Source organism: Gorilla gorilla, chromosome 5, assembly GCF_029281585.2.
Source record: "Gorilla gorilla gorilla isolate KB3781 chromosome 5, NHGRI_mGorGor1-v2.1_pri, whole genome shotgun sequence".
Taxonomy (NCBI): Eukaryota; Metazoa; Chordata; class Mammalia; order Primates; family Hominidae; genus Gorilla; species Gorilla gorilla.
The window spans coordinates 143,203,993-143,227,626 of NC_073229.2; the positions used below are offsets into that span (position 1 = coordinate 143,203,993).

Below are 23,634 nucleotides of genomic sequence, written 5' to 3' on the forward strand. Positions count from 1 at the left end.
AGGTTTTTTATCGGCGACTGATCATACAGGTACCATCTTCCTGTCACATGTCAAAATTCCAGATTCCCAGAAGGAAAGCAGGTGTTCAGCATAAACCACAATGGCTGCGTGGTTAGGCCACAGCTTAGGCCAGTGAGTCATTCTTATTAGAGAATGGGGGGATCTCCAGAAATCCAAGTTCCCAGATGCCAGCCAAGGGCCAACTTGCCTTTCTAAGGATGGTAGCCTCAAGCCTCCTATGTTAACAGTTTTCTGCATAGGTTCTCTGTATATTCACTCTCAGTTGTGGTGGGTCAACTACAGTTATGGACAGTACAATCCTTTTTGATAACTGAATAATAAGAAAAGAGAAGTCGTCTTCAGCTAAATGTTCCTTAAGAGAGAATCTGACACTAGAGGAAGACTATTTTGGAAGGAGGCTGGTTTCAGCTTAGGTTCAGACATGAGGTAGACAGGCAAGAGTGGAATAAAGAGCAAGTGATACACAAGTTACTCTGATAAAAAAAAAAGAAGGGTAGAAATAATGCTGCAATAGGGTGGTGAATATATTCACATATAGGAAATTTCATGTCATCTGTCTTATGGCAACCATGTTTTAAAGAAAGACTTTAAGAAATTTAAGTAGCTTAAGGCAGGTGCTAGAAAATTAAAATTTAATCAGGTGAAGGGATAATGAGGAGTAAAGTAATGAGGTAAAAATGACGTTGATGAAAGATGCCTCAATTCTAGTACTTATAACTTAATGGAGAGGAATAAAGGCTAAAGGCAGGACATATGCAATTTAAATATTCCAATAAGAAAGTGGCTACAGTGAAAATGAATGTAGAAATGAAAAATAATACCAAAAGATAGCTAGGAAACAGAGTACAGAAGAAGCAGTTACCATGAAACACTTTTCTATAAAACTCTGAACATGTGATACAGGCACCCAGAATTGCTAAGCATGCACATGCCTCACATAACTAATGCTGTGCAAACTGGTTCTGGAATAGTGACCTGGCACAGAGAATACTACAGTCAGAGTCTTGAGAAATAACATGTCATTAATTTTTGTCTCTGGCTACATAAACATATAGTAGTAAGTTTAGTAAGAAATAACATTCTAACGGGAAGTTTTATTTGAATTTTAAATTAAGTTTAGGTCTTAAATATTTTTCCCAACTAGTCATGTCACAAAAGGAAAGTACACTGAGGCAGATCTCAATTCATATCCTATCTCTTCTTAATAGCGCTGTGGCTCTCACGAAATCATCGAGGTTTATTAAACCTATTTTACCATCTATATAATAAAAATGACTTTAATCTCCAAGTCGTAAGTATTAAGGTATATATAAAAAAGCTCTTTGTAAACTGTAAAGTACCATTAGTGAAATATATAACAACCATCATTACTAAATGCCTACATGATGGTATTTAGATGTCTGGGGTTTGACAGATCTGGAACCTGAGTTCAAGGCCTGACTGAGTCTTACTAGTTGCATGTGCTTGAGCACATCCCCTCTTCAGTAAAATGTGAAGAGAAATCAAACCAAAGTGTCATAAGAATTAAATTTTTTAAAAGATGCAAAACATTACTGTAGTATGTGGTACATAGTAAGAAGTACTAATAACTAATTTTTATCATCATGTGCTAGAACATGGCTTGGTACTCAACACTTTATCTGACTTAATCCTCGAAGGAACATTTTAAGTTGGATCATATCTTTTGTCAGATGAGCCTAAGGCATAGCTTTTGAGGCCCAAAGTAATACAGTTAATAGGCAAAGAGCTCAGTGTAAGGCCAAGGTCTGTCAGATACTTTGCTTTTTCTACTCTGCAATTCTGTCTGTCATATATTACTATTAGCAAGCTGAATACTTAATTGTGGAAGAAACAAACAAAAACAAAACATAAATCATTTTCTCAAAGAAGAAAACTATCTACGAGAGAATACGTACTTTCAACTAGTTGAGGCTTCCTGAAGAGCACACCTATTAGACTGTCTCATGAAGAGACAGCTCAAGAACAAAAACAGTGTTTCTATTATGGCTTATATGAAGTAGCATTGTCTTAAATCAATTCAATAAGCTATATCTCATATCAAGAACTATCAGGTATGTTACTCTTTGAACCGTGACTTCAAGAATGATTACAAGACAGCAACCATCAAAATGAAGGAAATCAGCTGAGTGTGGTAGCTCACACCTATAATTCCAGCATTTTGGGAGGCTGAGGTGGGAGGATCACTTGAGGTCAGGAGTTCGACACCAGCCTGGCCAACATGGTGAAACCCTGTCTGTACTAAAAATACAAAAATTAGCCAGGTGTGGTGGCATGTGCCTGTAGTCCCAGCTACTCAGGAGGCTGAGGCAGGAGACTTGTTTGAACCTGGGAGGTGGAGGTTGCAATGAGCCGAGATTGTGCCACTGCACTGCACTCCAGACTGAGAGACAGAGCGAGACTCTGTCTCAAAAAAGAAAAAAAAAAAAAAAAAAAAAGCAGCAGCAGCAGCAGCAGCAAATCATTGCTCTACAATATAGGTCACACTGGACTACTGAGAGGTGACAGTGTGCTGGCAGTCCTCAGAGCCCTCGCTTGCTCTCGGCGCCTCCTCTGCCTGGGTTCCCACTTTGGTGGCACTTGAGGAGCCCTTTGGCCCGCCGCTGCACTGTGGGAGCCCCTTTCTGGACTGGCCAAGGCCAGAGCCGGCTCCCTCAGCTTGCAGGGAGGTATGGAGGGAGAGACACAAGCAGGAATTGGGGCTGCACGCAGCACTTGCGGGCCAGCTGGAGTTCTGGGTGGGCGTGGGCTTGGCCGGCCCCGCACCCAGAGCGGCCGGCCGGCCCTGCGGGCCCTGGGCAGTGAGGGGCTTAGCACCCGGGCCAGCGGCTGCGGAGGGTGTACTGGGTCCCCCAGCAGTGCCAGCCCACCGACGCTGCGCTCGATTTCTCGCCAGGCCTTAGCTGCCCTCCCACGGGGCAGGCCTCGGGACTGCAGCCCGCCATGCCTGAGCCTTCCCCCGCCTCCGTGGGTTCCTGTGCAACCCGAGCCTCCCCGACGAATGCTGCCCCCTGCTCCACGGCGCCCAGTCCCATCAACCGCCCAAGGGCTGAGGAGTGCGAGTGCATGGCGTGGAACTGGCAGGCAGCTCCACCTGCAGCCCCGGTGCGGGATCCACTAGGTGAAGCCAGCTGGGCTCCTGAGTCTGGTGGGGACCTGGAGAGTCTTTATGTCTAGCTCAGGGATTGTAAATACACCAATCAGCACCCTGTGTTTAGCTCAAGGTTTGTGAGTGCACCAATCGACACTCTGTATCTAGCTGTTCTGGTGGGGCCTTGGAGAACCTTTATGTCTAGCTCAGGGATTGTAAATACACCAATCGGCACTCTGTATCTAGCTCAAGGTTTGTAAACACACCAATCAGCACCCTGTGTTTAGCTCAAGGTTTGTGAGTGCACCAATTGACACTCTGTATCTAGCTGCTCTGGTGGGGCCTTGGAGAACCTGTGTGTTGAAACTCTGTAACTAACTAATCTGATGGGGAAGTGGAGAACCTTTGTATCTAGCTCAGGGATTGTAAATGCACCAATCACCGCCCTGACAAAACAGGCCACTCGGCTCTACCAATCAGCAGGATGTGGGTGGGGCCAGATAAGAGAATAAAAGCTGGCTGCCCGAGCCAGCATTGACAACCCGCTCGGGCCCCTTCCACACTGTGGAAGCTTTGTTCTTTCACTCTTTGCAATAAATCTTGCTACTGCTCACTCTTTGGGTCCACGCTGCTTTTATGAGCTGTAACACTCACCACGAAGATCTGCAGCTTCACTCCTGAGCCTAGCAAGACCACGAGCCCAGTGGGAGGAACGAACAACTCCAGACGCACTACCTTAAGAGCTGTAACACTCACTGCGAAGGTCTGCAGCTTCACTCCTGAGCCAGCGAAACCACGAACCCACCAGAAGGAAGAAACTCCGAACACATCTGAACATCAGAAGGGGCAGACTCCAGACGCGCCACCTTAAGAGCAGTAACACTCACCGCGGGGGTCCGCAGCTTCATTCTTGAAGTCAGTGAGACCAAGAACCCACCCACCAATTCCGGACACACTACTACAGAAATATCAATTTACAATGCAATGATAAATTAAATTTTTACTCACCATTTGCAGTTTTTTCTTATCCCTAATTGCATTACTGTGGACAGCTTCAATTGCCATATGGTGCTTCCAAGCTAATTCTTCCAAAGTCTTAGAATGGGCCTCGTTTAATTGAGTCACCTCCTCTTCCAATCTACTTTGCAGGTTTTTAAGTTCCCTTTCATAATATTCTTGCTGAGTTCTCTTTGCTTCATTTACTTTCTAAAATTAAAACAAATAAAGATCAATAATCGGCACCTGCTTTTTTCATTACTGCTATTAGGGTAATTTGAATACCCTATAAATATGGAAGCTTGATAAACTGAGTGCTACGGGATCTAGACTATGAAACATGACAACAAATCATTAGTGTTCTCAGAAAGTGAAAGGGGAGCCCATACAAAATCAAAAATTTTAAAGCAAGAGATAAAATAGACTATTATCATATTAGACCAAATGTGAGTTAATACATCTGCAAGCTTAAGAGTAAAGGGCTGGGCCGGGTGCGGTGGCTCACACCTGTAATCCCAGCACTTTGGGAGGCCGAGGCGGGTGGATCACGAGGTCAGGAGATCAAGACCATCCTGGCTAACACGGTGAAACGCCGTCTCTACTAAAAATACAAAAAATTAGCTGGGCGCAGTGGCGGGTGCCTGTAGTCCCAGCTACTTGGGAGGCTGAGGCAGGAGAATGGCGTGAACCCGGGAGACAGAGTTTGCAGTGAGCCGAGATTGCGCCACTGCACTCCAGCCTGGGCGACAGAGCGAGACTCCATCTCAAAAAAAAAAAAAAAAAGAGTAAAGGGCTTCCTTTTATGTCAAAATAGTATACAAAATGGCTTACCAGTTAACCCACTCAAAGGATATCACTCAATACAATTTTGAATGCCAATTACGTACCTTTTGGGCATTCACAGTTCTAATAATGAAAAAAATACAAAGACTATGGCAATATAGTTTTATAAGTTCTATGAAAAAGGGATGTTGACACAGGTTTGGATTTTTTCATCTCCACCAGATCTCATGTTGAAATGTGACCTCCAATGTTGGAGATGTGACTAGTGGGAGGTGTCTGGATCATGGGGGTAAATCCCATATGAATAGCTTGGTGCTGTCCTTGCAATAATGAGTGAGCTCTCACTCTATGAGTTCATGTGAGATCTGGTTGTTTAAAGGAGCCTGGCACCTCCTTCCTCTCTCTCGCTCTCTCTCTTGTCCTGTGACATGCTGGCTCCCCTTCTCCTTCCACCATGATTGTAAGCTTCCTGAGGCCTCACCAGAAACAGATGCCAGTACTACATTTCATGCACGGACCGCAGAACTGCAAGCCAAATATCCGTCTTCTCTTCATAAATTACCCATTCTCAGGTATTCCCTTACAGCAATGCAAAATGAACTAATGCAGATGTATATCCCGTGTTATGGGAGTATATTAGAAGGATGCCTAACTTGGATGCGGTGGGAAAGTGCGTGTGCGTGTGCATGTGTGTGTGTGTTTCAGAGAGAGAGACAAAGACAGAGACAGAGAGATATCAAGGAAGGCTTTTCAGAAGAGAAAGCATCTGAGCTGGTGATGACATTCTCTCATTTAATTCTTACAACAACCCCAGAGGAAATTAATGATAAGAAAATGTCAAGCCTAGGTCTGTTGTCAAAAGCCTACATTCATAACTGTTTCTATTGTTGTGCAGCATTGGAAAGATGCCAAGTAGCTAACCAGATGGGAAAGTTTAGGGAGACAGAAAGTCTGTGCAGCTAAGCAGTCTGGATAGAATACAGGATACAACGTGATAAAGTGGTGAAAGATGGGGCTCAGAAGTAGGCAGGAATAAAATAATGAGATGGGGTCTTTTACACCAAGAACTTTGAATTTTCTTCTGAAGGGACTGAGAAATCACTGAAGTTTAAGCAAATTATATACTTTTAAAAACAATCATCTTGGAAGCAGGCTGGTGAGCCAACTGAAATCAGAGATTGCTGCTAGGCAGTTGTGACTATAATCCAGGCAAGCAATGACACGTGCCTAAACCTCAGATCTATAAATGGGTATGAGCAGGGGAGGATGTAATAAAAATATATTAAGGAAGTAGAACCAACAGGACTCTGTAACAGATAAAGGGGTTGAGAAAACAGTGATCAAGAATGACTTTCAGCTTTTTGATTTAGCAACTAGATAGACAGTGGTGCTATTGGTTGAAATAAGGAGTAAAAGAAACTTAGTACTTTTGAGAGGAGAAAGTTCTGGGCATGGTAACTTGATGTTTGTGAAAAACATAAATGGAGATATCTAGTGGAAAGGATAAAAGACTTAAATTCAGAGAAAATGTCTGGCCTGGACCTATAGATTTAGAAGCTGTCACTGAATAAGTGACAGCTGATGTTACTGGAATGAATGAGTGCGTAGAATTAGATGAAAATACTGGAAACATCAATGATAAGGGAACAGATGGAGGAGGGAAGTTCACAAAGAAGACTGTAAGGCCAAGGAGGTACGAGAAAAATGTGAAAGAATGTGAAATACCAAGAGATGAGAGATTGTAAATCAGTGGGTAGTGAGTACCACAGTAAGTTATGATCCACCAAGTCCACCAATCAGGATGGCACTGAGGGCTGAGGCAAAAGCAAATTCTGTGGACTGATGGTCAGAGAGGACTGCACCAGGTTAAGGAACGAATGGAAGTAAGTAAAGAGCAAAGAGAATAGACATTTTCAAAATACTTAGACGTTGAGGGAAAGAGAAAGAAAAGTATGTCCAAAACTCCCACTTGGTATTGTGGGCATCTGAAAAACTGGAATACATATTCAGCAATTACTCTATAAATGATGTTTCACTTGTTAAACTAGAAATTCAGTTATCTTGGTATACATTTTCAGAGCTTGAAGCTTGTCATATTTTCAGTTCTACAAAAATTTCCTACATGGATATGCAGTAATATATTTCATTAATAGAAAACAAATAATGATTATAAGTATACACTCCACTGAAATAAGAGTTTATTCAATTTCTGGCTTGAAACAGGTTGAAATGTCTTAAGTTTTTATATTATATAGATTGTTACCCACATATTTTGAACATACATACAGCATAGGATAGTCTAGCTATATACCCATTTCCTCAAAATTAGAACCAAAAATAACTACTGAAGTAGGAAATGTATTGTTACTGGGGAGTAGCAAGAAATACTCCAAATACTTCAAATCTGAAAAAGAGAAAAACGGAACTCTTTCGGGGGGAATGGAGTGTCCATTACTTTTTACCTTCTCCAGTTCTAGAATCTGTTGCTTCTGCTCTTCATCCAGACTTTGGGTTTTGCTTCGCAGAAAAGCTCTTTCCTCTTCAAGTTGAGATAATCTCTCATTGGCTCTCGATTTTTCTGATTCTAAATCTTTAATTGTAACTTCTTGGGTCATTTGAGTTGCTTGAAGCATTCCAATATGACCTATCCCCCAAAAAGAAAATCCCTTCAACTTAAAAATCAGTTGTACTATGAGATAAACAGTTTACATTTAATAACACAACTGTACTTTATACTTAAGTAAAATAAATGGTCTACATGTACAAATTTTCCTTTTGTTTCTTCACTACATAAAATGGAAATAGTTACATGAAAATACTTCTTAGCGCACTAGAATAATTTAAATTAAAACGTCATTTTCACATGATTAATGTTGCTTCCTGCATCTCGTACCGTTTTACTGTTTTTGTTTTTGTTTTTGTTTTTTTAAGATTGCAAGCTAAACAGGTTGAAGTAGGCGCAACTCCTCGGTAGGCTTCATAAGAAAGTCTCCTGGGAATAAAAGAAGGACGGAGAGGATGCACTGACTGACACTGTGGCGCCAAAATGAGTGATTCGTTCTTTTCTAATTTATTTTCAAATTCTAACATAAAAAGGAAGAAGTCTGTATGTAGGAAACAAAGATGGCAGATAGCAGTTTGGTTGAAATTGAATTTGTTTCAGGCAAGAGGCCGGATAAAGACCTAAAGTGGAGCTTGTAGTCCCAGCTACTTGGTAGGTTGAGATGGGAGGATTGTTTGAGCCCAGGAGTTCAAGGTTGCAGTGAGCTATGACTGCACCTGTAACAGCCACTGCACTATGTCCTGCAACATAGCGAGACCTCGTCTCCAAATAAAAACAACCAACCAACCAACAACTAAGGTGGTGTAAGACACAGATAAAGACAGCAAGGTTATGAAAGAATCTCTTAAATGACAGCAAAAAGCAGGGAAGGTGGAGAAAAATGAGAGACAGAGAGATGAAAAGTGAGTGAAGAACAAGGTCTCATAGAAAGGATAGTTTAAGGCAGAGGTTCTCAAAGTACCCAGGACCAGCATCACCAGCATCACCTGGGAACTCTGGTTAGAAATGTGACCCACCCCAGACCTAAAAGTGAATCAGAAACTCTGAGAGTGGGGCCCAGCATCTGTAGTTTCACAAACCCTTCAGGTCACTCCAATGTGCACTAAAGGTTATTAAAAACAACTATTTTAGAGGAAGGAAAATCTGAGATTCACTGATAAGCCAATCAAAATCAAATGAGATCCTCAAAGAACCAGCTCAAACAGCCTTCCTGGGCACACTAAACACTTAGACAAAATATAACTTCAGAACTGACACAAGTCACCCACTTCCTCCAGTAATGGTTGTGAAAAAGCATACCAGCCACTTGAGAAATAGGCAAGTCAGCTTTAGTATGTAAAAATGAACCTTAGTAACAAGCCCTAAGAAATGAACTGCTGTAATTTACAAACAGTTCAACTAATTTGAGCACTTTAAAATGTGTATTTTTTCAGTGAGACCTCATCTTTAAAAAAGTCAGCCCGTGGCATACCTAGAGTCCCAGCTACTGGGAAGGCTAAGGCAAGAGGATTACTTAAGCCCAGGAGTTTGAGGCTGCAGTGAGCTATGATCAGGCCACTGCACTCAAGCCTGAGCAACAGAACAAGATCCCATCTCTAAAAACTAAATAAATGCTGGCATGGTGGCTCACACCTGAAATCCCAGCACTTTGGGAGGCCAAGGTGGGAGGACTGCTAGAGCCCAGGAGTTTGAGATCACCCTAGGCAACATGGCAAGACCCCGTCTTTACAAAAAATTAAAAAATTAGCCAGCCAAGGTGGTGCATGCCTGTGGTCCCAGCTACTCAGGAAGCTGAAGTGGGAGGATCACTTGAGCCCAGGAAGTCCAGGCTACAGTGAGTTGTGTTCATGCCACTGCACTCCAATCTAGGTGACAGAACAAGACCTTGTCTCAAAAAATTAAATAAAATAAAATGTATATTTTTAAAGGACAACACCTCTTGAAAAGTGTGCTTCATTTTTCGTTCGTTCTTTCTTTCTTTTTTTTTTTTTTTTTTTTTGATACAGCCTTGCTCTGTTGCTCAGGCTGAAACAGCCTTGCTCTGTTGCTCAGGCTGAAGTGCACTGGCGCAATCTCGGCTGACTGCAACCTCTGCCACCAGGTTCAAGTAATTCTCATGCCTCAGCCTCCTAAGTAGCTGGAATTACAAGTGTGCACCACCATGCCCAACTAATTTTTGTTATTTTTAGTAGAGATGTGGTTTCACCTCGTTGGTCAGGCTGGTCTCAAACCTCTGGCCGCAAGTGATCTGCCCACTTTGGCCTCCCAAAGTGCTGAGATTATAGGTGTAAGCCACCATGCCCAGCCCGTTTTTCTTTTAGTGACTACTTTATTGGTATTTTACCTGCTATTGGTATTTTTCCTCACAAAGGAAAACTCTCAAGTTTTCTATAAAAATATATTCCTAAAAATAAAAAATATCTGTGTATCTTATAAGTAATTAGTAACATATTGAGTCCTTTAACATATTTACAGTCTAAATAGTTTTAAAATGTTAGAAGAAAAAATAAATGCTACCTTAAATTAACATTTAAGTGTTGGGGCCGAGCGTGGTGGCTCATGCCTGTAATCCCAGCACTCTGGGAGGCCGAGGTGGGGAGACTGCCTGAGCTCAGGAGTTCGAGACCAGCCTGGGCAACACAGTGAAACTCCATCTCTACTAAAAATACAAAAAAATTAGCCAAGCATGGTGGCATGCACCTGTAGTCCCAGCTACTCAGGAAGCTGAGGCAGGAGAATTGCTTGAACCCAGGAGGCGGAGGTTGCAATGAGCCGAGATGGAGCCACTGCACTCCCGTCTGGGCGACAGAGCAAGACTCTGTCTCCAAAAAAAAAAAAAAAAAATTAAGTGTTGATTTTAGCTAAGCATTACATCAAAAACTGTGGTCACACATACTAGCTTTGAGGACAAGATCTGAAGCTTGCTGTTGTAAACGTTCTCTGGCAGCTGCTAGCTCACTTTCCACTTCTTTGTGCTTGCTTAATAGGGCCATTTCTCCCTCCTTGGCATCATCAAGCTGTTTTTGAAGAACCTAAGAAAGATTAAATAGCCATTGTTAAAATGCAGGAATAATACTAAGCTAAATAATTCATTTAAATTATAAGGGTCAGCTTTCTCTTATTCAGAAGTCATACTAAACTATATACCAATTTTTAAATCTGTAAGTATTGGTGATTTATAACTTGATGTTTTCATAAACATGACCCAATCAGGAAAGGCTATTCCACACTTTCTAATCCATTCTAATGTTGCACAGACATTAAAAACATGGCTATGAAATTTTCTAAGCCAACAAAACAAAACTTGTGGACTTCTGGCATTTTTTTCCCCCCGACTTGTGCAATACCCCTATTAAATTCAGGTTTAGAAAGCAAGCAATTTCTTGATCAAAGTCTAAATATCACCTAGCAGGGAAACCATTATTAGTGAAAGGAAAAGAAAAAAATGTATTTAAACTTCAAGCCCAATATTAAAATCCTTTTGTAAATAATTAGCAATATTTCCCCCCCCAGAAACAGGGTATTACCTCGCTAAGCTCACTCACCCAGGCTGGTTTCTAACACCTGGCCTGAAGCGATCCTCCTGCCTGGGCCCCCCAAAGTGCTGGGATTACAGGTGTGTACCACTGTGCCTAGCCAATAATTAGACAAGGTTTTAAGCTTGTCTTTTTGGGCCCCTAATATCTGAAATTCTGAAATAACAACTACAGGGTAATACAAATTATCCTGTCATTGATTTTTCTCACAAAGGAAAAGCAGGAAAAGTTAAAAAAAAAAAAAAGTCTAAGTGGTGTGAAGCCACTGATTCTAAGTGGGCCAGACTGCTCTCCAGCCTGTAAAACAAATATATTTAAAAGAAAAAAAATCCATGTGTTGAATATAATATTCTTTACTTACCTGAACATTGTTCTCTGCTGTGGCAAGTGCCGTCTGAAGCTTTTGGCATTTGTCAAGAAGACTTCCAGCTTCATCCTGTACCATCTGTAACTCTGTCTTTAATTTTCCTATAGTTTTTCGTAAAATTGCTTCTTGTCCCTGAAATTCTTTTCTAAGATCAGCTTCCTTTTCTTTGCTGGCCTGTAGGCTTTCTGCTGTAAAAAGCTGTGACCTTTTCAAAGTATCAAGCTCACGTTCATAAAAGGACTGAGCTTTATTCAACTTGCCTTCATAATCCTCAATTAGTTTCTTCCGTTCAAGTCTTAGCTCCTCAAGCATTTTGTTTAGGGACTCCACCTCCATTCTGTGTAGTTCCTCTGCCTTTTCCTGGCCTTTATTTACTGAGGCACTGTGATCCTGCTGTGACTTCAATAGCTCCTGTATCTCCCGTCTGTGAGCAGCTTGCAAGTCTTCCAATGCCAATCGTTTGTCTTTTTCAAACTGTACTTGAAGTTGTCCAAAGCTCCGTAATTTTTCTTCAAATTTCCTTCTAATCTCTTCGACTTCTCTAGACATGGTCACTATGCGTTGGACATGCTGGGCTTCTGCACAAAGTTGCATGTCCTCAACTCTGTGCTTATACGCTTCAAATTCTGTCAAAGCCTGCTGCTTCATTTTTATGTGATCTTCTAATGATGATTCTAAAACTTGAATCTTTCTTCTAAGGTCTAGCTCCTCTGTTACTTTGCTTTTATACTGCAATATTTTTTCTCTTGTTTCAGCAAGAATTTGTTGAATTTCTTCTTCATGAGCATCTTTGAGGGCTTGAATTGCAGATTCATGCTCATCATTTTTAGTGTTTAAAGCATATATTACCTGCATGGTTTTGAATAAGAAGGGAGAAGAATTGTGAATCCATATTATTTTCTAACTTGAAGTTAATTCTTTCATTTGGATTGATATTTTTCTATGCACATAATATTGGCTACGGCTAATGTTAAATATGGAAACTTGATGCAATTGTTTTTGTACTCATAGATTGATTTGCTTAGCAAATTTCTATCTTAGCACAGTCTTAAGATTTGTATTTAAAGACTTTTTAGTTATAATTTTAAAACATTCAAATTTAAGACTGTTTTTTACTACAAATGAAACAGCAAAGAGGAAATGGACAAAGGAGGCAATTGGCCTAAGAGAAAGGAGTTCTCATATGTCCCAATCTAGCTTACTGGGGACTGTGAAGGAGAAAAAGTCTCATAGTAAGACTCTGCCCTATATTGGTGTCCTAGAGATACGAGAGGCTTCACATGAGAAGCCCTAGGCCCTAAGTCTTCCCAAAAGCCTTTTATCTTTGTAATGGCCTGTTTAAATATTTCAAATTTTAAACTTTCCTTTCCCAATTCCCCTATAGTTTGCTTCTAAAGCTGATCCTCTTCTCTCTTCAAGTTTCTAGTGATGTCTTTATAAAACCCAATTTGTACTTTTTCTCTTCATATTTCAAATGCTGTAGTTTTACTCTTTGGCTAATTTTCTCTCTGCCTCCAAGCAACCCAATTCCTTAAGCCAGGGTTTTGAGTACAGGTCTTTATTTTCATTTTAGTTCCTAGGTTTTAATGATTTCACTGAGATGTCCCAACCTTAATTTCAAATGACAACAAATTCCCTGCACAGTAACACTCTCCTTCCTTCCCTCTGTTCCTCGGATGCCCTCCATCATGCCACTGTGGTCACACGGTGAAATATTCATGACTGTTATTTAAGGCTTTGAGATGAGCCCACTTTCTTTCCCCTGAAGCGAAAAGAAGTAAACACTATACAATCAAAAAATCCAGCAGCTAAAAATCAGTGTCTGGAGATTTGCTCATTTTAATGTGATATTACTCTGGCTTTAGAAATGAATTCCAGCATCAGATACCAGAAACTGCAGTTATGATGGAAAACTGTTGCCATTTTTTGTAGAGAAATTATTCATGCAGCCTGAGGTAACTGTGGCAGACTGGCTGGCTCTCCAAATACCACAGTAACTCCAGATCCCACTTGCTAAAGATAGGCTGTCACTCTCTGGGACAGCAGTTGCGCTTGCAGAAGAAACAAGAAGGCTGCCTCAACACAGAGGCATCACTTTCTCCACACAGGGCTTTGTCTTCCAGATCCAGTGGCCCTGTCCATATACTCGCTTAGTCTGCCATCATACCAAAGGTAAAAAGATTGAGAGATGGCAGGAACCCATCTGTCTTGCCATGCTATCCCTTTTTGCAAAGTCTACAGGAAAAAATGTGAACAGAAGTACTTATTCACATTCTGTTTTTAAAAAACCCTAATTTCAAATTCCAAATTATGTTCCCAATAAGGTAACACAGATCCCAAGCAGGACTCCTTCATTTACACATTTACTCATAAAGGTAGCTTATAAGCCAAGAAAGCTGACTGACTTCCTATTCCCATCCCCTTGGGTCATATCTGCCCACCAAGTCAAATGGCCATAAAAGACTGAAAGGAGCTGTGATATAACAAGTGTACCAAAAATATAATTCTAAGCCCCCAACCGATTGAATGGACCCTCCTCTCAGCCAAGTGGACCCCAAAGAAACCTGAAAAAATAGTTTAGGCCATGACTGAAAGGGAGGGGTCAGACATGCCTCATTATGGATTGGACATGCTGGGCTTTTCTGCACTCTACACTTCGGGGTTTAGACACAACTGACCGACGTTAACATTAAAACAGAGATAAGACTGACAAAACAGACTCCTCATAGCAATAAAATACCAAATTCCAAACAACATCATGTGATACTATACCAAGAGTCAGGTTGGAGTTTGGTATTTTATTGCAAGCCCTGAAGAAAATCAAAGTATTTTACCCTAAAATTTTTTTGTTTGACATTCCATATTCTGAAATGGTCCTGTAAAGCTGCCTCCTGTAAAGTAAATTTGCATTCTGTAGAGAATCTCCTTCCCATACTCGGTCTTCTCCAGAGAGCATGACACCTTTTAAGGTCTGACAAGAGACATTTACCATCTACTCTCTCTGAAGCCTGCTACCTGGAGGCCTCATCTACATGGCAAGAACCTTGGTGTCCACAACCCCCTTATCTAACTAAACTCAAGCATTTCTTTATGCTGAATTCAACTCTTTAGTCAGGGCTTACCTCTTTCAACCAATTGCCAATCAGGAAATCTCTGAATCCACCTATGACCTAAAACCTCCCTCACGCCCACCTAGAGATGTCCCACTTTCCAGGCTGAACATTACACATACTGATTTATGTCTTTGCCTGTAACTTCTGTCTCCCTACAATGTATAAACCAAGTTGTAACCAAACCACCTTGCGCATATGTTCTCAAGATTCCCTGAGGCTGTGTCACAGACCATGGTCTTTAAGTTTGGCAAAATAAATCTCTAAACTGACTGAGACCTGTCTCACATACTTTTTGGTTTACATAAGAAATATATATTTGGTCTCTGCCCCCAGTTCCTGACATAGAGCTCCTAAGACTTTTGTAATTTCCTGTGTGATAGGATCATTGGACACAGTGAAATATAGCAGGGACCCCACCTCTCCTTTTAGGGACCTGCAAACCCCCAAACATGGAAATAAAGGAAAACCCCAAAGTTCCTTTAAGAAACATTCCAGGCATCTAGCTAGCCCCGGAGGTAATTCAGTAACTTGTTAAACGAAAAGGTAGCAGTATCCTAAGAACAATAGCCAAGGAAGTTAAAGCTCCAGAGATGTTTGCTTTTCCTACAGAAACTAAAGATAACATCCTAACATACATCCTTGAGTTGTCTTTTAGAGGCTTGAAACCCCACTGAATGGATCTGCTGGCATACAGACTCCAGATAAGGGGGAAATGAAGACTAAATTTTAGCTATTACCCTTTGTTTTATTAGTAAGTTTCTTCCTGAGGAACTTAGAGAAAATCATTCCCTCTAGCAAGTCAGCATTTTTCTACTGAACTTAAATGTTTTAAACAAAGCTTCCCTTCCTTAATCAACTGCAAATCCGAAGAGTTCTGAATCTACCTACCACCTGTGAGTGCCCCCCACTTCAAATGTCCTGCCCTTTTAAGCTTAAGCCAATGTGTAACCTCCTTGTATTGATCTATGATTTTGCCTGTAGCTTCTGCTTTCTTGAAATTTACCCGCCTTTAAAAATCCTTGCCTGCAAGCCTAAAAATCCTTGCCTGCAAGCCATCAGGGAGGCCGGATTTGAGCATTTAGCTGGCTGGTCCCCCCTGCTTAGCGCTCTGCAATAGGCAACTTTCTGTCACTGCAAAAACCTTGATGTGTGTTTTCACTGTGCCAGTTGAGCAGACTCCAGTTCAGTTCTTTAACAGCAGAGCTCCTAAATCCCTTGGAATCTCTTGCTTGATAGGAGCATCTTTTGTTCTAATGACATGACTCCTAGTGGGCTCTTGGGAAGGCCTCAGGATTGGGGCTGGCTGCCAGAGGAACCCATCATGTGACTATACAGTTGGAACTTCCAGCCCCATACAGGGACCTCGAGGGAGGAGACAAGGTCTGAGAGTTGAGTTGATCACCAACAACCAATGATTTAATCAACCATGCCTACACAGTGAAGCCTTCATAAAAACACAAAAGTCAAGTTTCCAGATTTCTGAACACGTGGAGGTGCTGGGAGGGTGGCATGCCTGGAAAATGCAAAGAAACTCCACATTCCTTCCCACAGACCCTGCCCTATGCATCTCTTCCATCTAACTAACTTCTTCTGTGCCCTATAAATGGGGGTAAACATGTTTTTCTGAGTTCTGAGAGCCATTCTAGCAAATTAATCCAACCCAAGGGAGGGTAGTGTGAACCCTCTACTTATTTTTTTGCCAGAAGAACTTGCAGTTGGCATCTGAATGAGGGCAGTCTTGTGGGATTGAGCCTTTAACCTGTGGGATCTGACGCTATCTTCAGGCAGATAGTGTCAGAAATGAACTGAATTATAGTATACTCATTTGGTGTCCACTAGAGAACTGGTTGTTGGGAGAGAAAATCCACACACATTTTGGTGACCAGAGGTGAGGTGTTATGTGTTCTATCCAGTGTAAGGGTAGGAAAAACTGTTTTTTCCTATCTCAAATAGGGACACTAAGGAAAAACAAGCCAACCAGCCAGAGAGAAGCCCATTTGCTAGAGTGCCTAGAGCAAAGCTGGTATAGGCCACAGGCTTCAGGCCTTTCCAAGGCTGGTCAGTCCTAGCCACAAGGAAGGAAAAGAGAATTCAACGAGGTAAAATCCAAAGAGAGAACTAAGTCACATCATTAGCATTCTGTTCCAGGAAATGATCTGGGAAAGAACCAGTCCCTGGTGGAATTCATATTTTGGGGATGAAATGAGGGAAGGAGGAAATATGTGAGTTTCCCCTTGTCGACAAGTTATTGAAATAATCTTCTCTTTTTTCTAATACTAAATTTCCCTCAAAGCTTTGATGAATCAGTTCCAGTCCTGCCTCCTTTAATGAGTCTTCCATGACCACCCAAATCCATAAGAGTCTGTCTTTTCTTTATATCTAGAACCTCCATTGCCTTACCTCACTGACTCCTGATTGTCAGTAAATATGTAATTAAATTTGGAGGAGTCTTGATAAGGTTGGAAAGATGTATGAGGATATTAGAGAGCCTAAAAAGAAGCTGAAGATATAAAAGCACTGTAGCAATCAAAAAGGTGAAATTTAAAAAGAAAAATGTACAAATTAAAGCATTAAGTTAGAATAGGATTTAAGTAAACCAAACATGGCAAATAATTTAAAAAATATTATAGTGAGGAGCTTTTATTTCACTTGACATTCTAATGCAGGAGTTAGCAAACTACAACCTGTAGGCCAAATATGGCTGCTGCTTGTCTTTGTATTAATAAATAAAATATTATTGGAGCACAGTTATGTCCACTTGTTTATGTATTGCCTATAGCTGCTTTCCCACTATGACAGTGAAGTTGAGTAGTTGTGGAAAACACCTTATTACAAACTCCTGTTCTAATCTATACATAGAAAAGCCATCTTATCAGCCAAAATTGGCAGCCACAAATAAAAAATAATAAAAGATCTAAATTTGCACTAGCTTGGTTTACTCCCTATTAAATAGTACAGGGTTCTTTCCACTACCACTCATACACTGCGAAAACCAATTAGGAGATTCTGGAAGCATATTTTATAAAAGAATATATATTCATGCTGACCATATATTGGTATTTCCCAAGGAAAGCCATGTTAAATAAGTTTCTAAAAACTTAAAAAGAAATAACAAAATGAAACCAAACATAATAACAAATTAATACTGCTTTCATTAGTGATCACTTGAAATACACCACTACTAACTTATTTTTAAGTAAGAATGCTACATATGAATTTTCAAGTTGAGCTTAACTGGATATAGTATCCTCTAATTGTTCATTTTTCTATGTAATTATAAAGGTAACTATTTATTAGTGTCTTTCTCTGAACACTATTTTTCAGATCAAGGTAATATAAAAATTCCCTATGTTCTTTGAACATACAGAAGATATAACAAAGGTCTGACACTAGATAAAATCACTTAACTTCTTCAAGCTTTGAGTTTCTCAAATATCAAATAAAGATCTTATTATCTACCTTAGTAGCACCATTGATATAAGATCAACTGATCACTGAAATTTCAAAAATTGATGTTATGTAACTATTTAAAAATATATATGTAAGGCACTAAAACATGGTAAGACTTCCTTATTAGTTGTATTATTTATTTATGGAGCGGGTGAGACTAATTTTAAAAAGAACTTTAGTAAATGATCATAATCACCCATAAAATTGGCTATTTTTTTACAAATAGAAAAAAAAAACTCTCAAAGTCTCTTTTCATAAAGTACTTTAAAAGACATTAAGAGACATTTGCACTTTTTATGGAACTATGAACATTCATGGAATGGAATAGTATAGGAATCATTTCAGCAATTTCATAGTTCATTTTATGAACTATGTAACATTTCATAGTTCCGTTTTATGTCAATGATGCATAATTTAACTACGTATTTAATGATGAATAAGCAATAGTAATTTTTACTTTTCCTATGATAAATCTTTTTTTTCCTATGATAAATCAGATCATCTTTCACCCGGGTAAAATGAGAACAATTCTAGATCCTAGGTTTAAAATGATACTTAGGTAAAATAAGAAGTTTCTGAAATAGTCCTCATTTATGCCTGCTCTGGACCAAATTGCCTTCCTCAAAAATTCTTACGTTGAAGCCCTAACCCCCAATATGATGGTATTTGGAGACGGGACCTTTGGGAGGTAATTAGGTTTAGATGAGACCAACAAAGTGGAGCCCTCATTCTGGGACTGGGGCTGTTACATGAAGAGACACCAGAGAGACTGCCTCTGCTCTCTCTCTGCAGTGTGACGACACATCAAGAAGGTGACCACCTGCAAGCCAGGAACAGAGTGCTCACTGTGGAACTGAATCGGCTGGTACCTTGATCTTGGACTTCCCAGCTCCCAGACTGTAAGAAATTAATTTTTATTGTTTAAGCCACTCAGTCTAGGTTATTACATTATGGCAGCTCAAGCTGAATAATATCTTGGCAATATGTAAATACGTTCACATTAAAATCTAACTCATTAGTCACAAGATAAATTCACTGAAAGAGTAATAAAGCACATTTGTAATAACATACATTCACTAAAGTGATATATATTAGCTTAGTAATGTAAAATATTTTAACTGGACCTTAATTGTTGCATATTACACCAACAGGCTTAACACTGCTAAGGTAAGGGAATCACTGAATAAATGATGGTATATTCATACAGTGTAATACCATGAAACCATCAAAAGCACATTTCATTTGGAAGAGTATTTCACAATATAAGAAAAAATGATATAAGGCAAGTATACAGCGTTACATACAATAAGATCCCATTTTACAGGAGGAAAAAGTGAGTACAGATACATAGATACAGATATGTAAAGAAATAAACCAGGCCTGGCACGATGGCTCACTCCTGTAATACCAGCACTCCGGGAGGCCTAGGTGGGCGGATTACCTGAGATCAGGAGTTCAAGACCAGCCTGGCCAACATAGCGAAACCCTATCTTTACTAAAAATACAAAAATTAGCTGGGCATGGTGGTACGTGCCTGTAATCCCAGATACTTGGGAGGCTGAGGCAGAAGAATTGCTTGAACCTGAGAGGTGGAGGTTGCAGTGAGCCAAGATTGTGCTACTGCACTCCAGCCTGGGCAACAAAGTAACTCTGTCTCAAAACAAAAAAAAAAGAAATAAACCAAATTTTTACTGATGAGATTTCAGCATTTCTACACATTCTATAATGAATGTATGTTCCTATTATAATCAGAAAATATTAAACCTTTTTAATAGGTTAACAGTGACTGCGTGACTGCCAGTCTCAGTCTCATTTTTTTACTATTAAATTCTGGATACTGCTTCTCTATCCCTTCCAGACCAGGGAGGGGGTGGGGGAGGGGGAGAAGGAGAGGGAAGAGGGAGAGGAAGAGGAAGAGGGAGAGGGAGAGGGAGAGGAGAGGGAGAGGGAAGAGAAGGAGGAGGAGAAGGAAGAGGAGGAGAAGAGCAGGAGAAGGGGGGGAGAGGGAGGGGGAAGAGGAGGAGGAAGGGAGGAAAAGAGGAAGGGAGGGAGCAGGGAGGTGGAAAGGGAAGGGAAGAAAAAGGGTGGGAGAAGACTCTCCCTCAGAATACGTAACCACTACATGAGGCAAAAGGTAGCTTACCAAGTTAATAAAAGAGTAATCTCGGATTCAGTAATTGTTTAAAAAAAGATCTGGTACATTTTAAACAAAGAGAATGTTTGTATTATTAAATCTTCAATTCTTCTAGTTGAGCTAATCACCAAAAGGTTACTTCAGCCATAAGACATCAGAGTTAAAGAATATTGAAAACTCTCAAACTTCTCAAAAACAGTGGGTTACTTCCTTCTGCCAGAGGCTATTCTATCGGTTCCAGAGCAAGAACATACACTAAACCTCTGTACCTCAATTTATATTCAATGGTACTCCCAGACCAGCCTTATAAATATAATTTTTTTTGCAAATTACCCAGTTTATTAAAAAAATTATTAAATATTCCTGATGAGCCCTAAGTAGCTTACTAAGGGAATCTTATGTTTCTATAAAATGGGTCACTGTTTGGAGCTAGGGTATTAGCACCACATCTCAATATGTCATCCTTACTGTATAAGGGCATGTTAATAAAATGTTTTTAAAACTAGCTTGCTTCGGAGGTGATGAAATTGCACAAATCCTTCCATATTTTCTTACCTATTTTACTGGTGATCAATAACAGCACACATTTATGCTACCTAAATTATCTGGATGACAGGATCAATCATTGCAACATAAGAAAAGGCCAGGTGCGGTGGCTCACGCCTGTAATTCCAGCACTTTGGGAAGCCAAGGTGGTCAAATCATGAGGTCAGGAGTTCAAGACCAGCCTGGTCAACATGGTGAAACCCCGTCTCTACTAAAAATACAAAAAATTAGCTGGGCGTAGTGGCAGGTGTCTGTATTCCCAGCTACTCAGGAGGCTGAAGCAGGAGAATCACTTGTACCCAGGAGGTGGAGGTTGCAGTGAGCCAAGATTATGCCACTGCACTCCAGCCCGGATGACACAGTGAGACTCCGTCTCAAAAAAAAAAAAAGAAAGAAAGAAAGAAACTAAAGAAGTTACAGAATTAGGCCAGTGCGGTGGCTCACACCTGTAATCCCAGGACTTTGGGAAGCCCAGATGGGTGGATCACCTGAGGCTAGGAGTTCAAGTCCAGCCTGGCCAACATGGCAAAACCCCATCTCTACTAAAAGTACAAAAATTAGTCAGACATGGTGGCACGCGTCTGTAATCCCAGCTACTCAGGAGGCTGAGGCAGGAGAACTGCTTGTCCTGGGAGGCAGAGGCTGCAGTGAGCCGAGATCATGCCACTGCACTCCAGCCTGAGTGACAGAGTGAGACTCTGTCTCAAAAAAAAAAAAAAAAAAAAAAATTATATATATATATATATATAGAGAGAGAGAGAGAGAGTTAAATCCAAGAAATAGTCCCAAGTACCTCAGGCTAATAAAATGAGGTAGATGAAAGAAAAAAATATTAAAATGAGGAGATCATAAACGAACATGCATTCTAAAGAAAAAAGCAAGAACCAAAACTCATAGAGGATCGCTTAGTGCAAAGTGAATGTTAGAAAGAAAAATCCCAAACTCTTTCACCACCAAGCATTTGTGTACACATATGCATGAATTTTCTTTTTTCTGAATCATTTGAAAATAAGTTGCAGCTATCAGAACCCATCACTAAATATCTTAGTACATTGTTTCATAAGATCAAAGACAGTAGCATTATTATTCCCAGGAAATTTAACTTAATAGAATATTATCTAACACACAGCCTATATTTAAGTTCACCAAATTATGCCAATAGTGAAATCTACAGTAGCTTTTCTTTGTCAATGAAGATCCAATCAAGGATCCCACATTGTATTGAGTCGTCATATTCTTTCAGTCTGTTTTAATATATAGTTTTTTTTTAAAAAAAACTTTGCTTTTTGTTTTTTTATTTCATCATATTAACATTTTTTAGAGAGCCTAGGCTAGATGTTTTCTAGAATGCATGTATTTTTATAGTCTTTATTTTATAGGTTTTTAATGTCAAGTTTCTCTTTGTGGAAATCTTACATTGTGGCTTCTCAATCCATCCTACCTACCACTGCTTACAGTATCTAATACATTATCAGGGCACATTTCATCAGTGTGCTTTTCCTATACTACCTTTCCCCCAACCCTATGCTAAACTAGTGTTCTTCTTTTGTAATGTCCGACTCAGTATTAAGAGATAAGAAAAAATATTAGAAAATGAATTTTGTTTACAAAAGGTTTAGTCCCTAAGGCAAACCAACCTACTCCTGTGTGGCAAGCCCTTTAGGAGGGCTCGCCTGAGTAATAACAGCTGTCTCTGTGGACCACATGTCCTTTCTTTTCCTGAGTGGAGTTTGTGAGCCAAAGGTCAGAATTAGACTGTTCACAACTACAGAAGGATTTTTTTTAAAAGGCTGTGAGAGCGGAAGAAAAAGCAACTGGCCGGTTAGACATTTAAAGAGGATTTTAACAAAACCTTTTAACCCACTGTAAACCAAAAATAAAATTCCAAGTTCCCCAGAGAACTGAATGGACTCCTCCTCTTGGCCAAGAGCATTCCAAAGTTAACCTGATAAACTAGTTCAGGCTATGATAGGAAGAGGGGGTCACATATACCTCATTATACCCTCCTCCCACTGGAATTCAGGGACAGCTGACAAGAATTAACATTAAAACAATGATTTTAAGACTGATGAAGCAGACTTTTTGTAGCAATAAGACACCAAATTCCAGCCAGGTTTACAGGACGCACAGCAAGCCCTGAAAGAAACTGAAGTATTTCACTCCAAAATATATTTATTTGACATATTTTGAAATGGCCCTGCAAAACTGTCTCTTGTGGGGAAAATCTACATTGTGTGGAGAATCCCCCTCCCTTTCCAGGTGTTCTCCCTGATCCGGGAGAGAATTAACTAAGAGTCTGGCATCTTTTTAGGTCTGATAAGAGCTCTGAAGCCTGCCACCTGGAGGCTTCATCTGCATGATAAAACCTTCGTCTCCACAACCTTATCTTAACCCAGACACTCCTAGGTCTTTAGGTAACAACGCTTTTAACCAGCTGCCAAAAAAAATTTTTTTTGAATCCACCTATGACCAGAAACCCACCCTGTCACCCTCCTTTCGAGTTGTCACACCCTTCCCAATGGAACAAACGTACATCTTACGTGTACTGATTTATGTTTTATGCCACCCTAAAATGTATAAAACCAAGCTATAGCCCGACCACCTTGGGCATATGTTCTCAGGATCTCCTGGAGCTGTGTCAGGGGACATTGGTCACTCATATTTGGCTCAGAATACATCTCTTCAAATATTTTACAGAGTTTGACTCTTTTCGTTGACACCATATTAATATAAAATATTGAGTCACTTATCTATTTCCTATTAATGACTAGAACAGGATCTACTAGAGAGATGCACTGAAGATCTGGAGTTCAACGTGAATAGAATGGGAACAAACGCTACCTACACAGAATAGTTCAGCCCCATAAATGATTCACTTCTTTTTTTTCCCTTGGTCCAGTGTCTTTTTTTTTTTTAACTAGAAAGGAAAATCAAAAGACAAAAGCCATTCTTCATACATTATGTAATCAAATGAATGTCAGCAACAGACATGTGTCCAAATGAAACATTTACAAGA

General features: G+C 40.1%; 1 protein-coding gene across 12 annotated transcripts in view; it reads right to left on the reverse strand.

Moving 5' to 3' along the window:
• FAM184A (family with sequence similarity 184 member A) overlaps nucleotides 1-23,634 on the reverse strand; it is a 121,419-nt gene that overhangs the window by 55,367 nt on the left and 42,418 nt on the right. For all 12 annotated transcript variants that reach the window (XR_010134355.1, XM_063707821.1, XM_055391953.2 and 9 more), the window contains exons 2-5: nucleotides 11,370-12,224; nucleotides 10,369-10,504; nucleotides 7,372-7,553; nucleotides 4,139-4,336 (exon numbers count right to left, since the gene is read on the reverse strand). Coding sequence is in view for 11 of the 12 variants with exons in the window: in XM_055391953.2 (XP_055247928.1) it covers nucleotides 4,139-4,336; nucleotides 7,372-7,553; nucleotides 10,369-10,504; nucleotides 11,370-12,224 (1,371 nt within the window). In the remaining variant the exon portion in view is untranslated. The remainder of the gene's footprint in view (nucleotides 1-4,138; nucleotides 4,337-7,371; nucleotides 7,554-10,368; nucleotides 10,505-11,369; nucleotides 12,225-23,634) is intronic.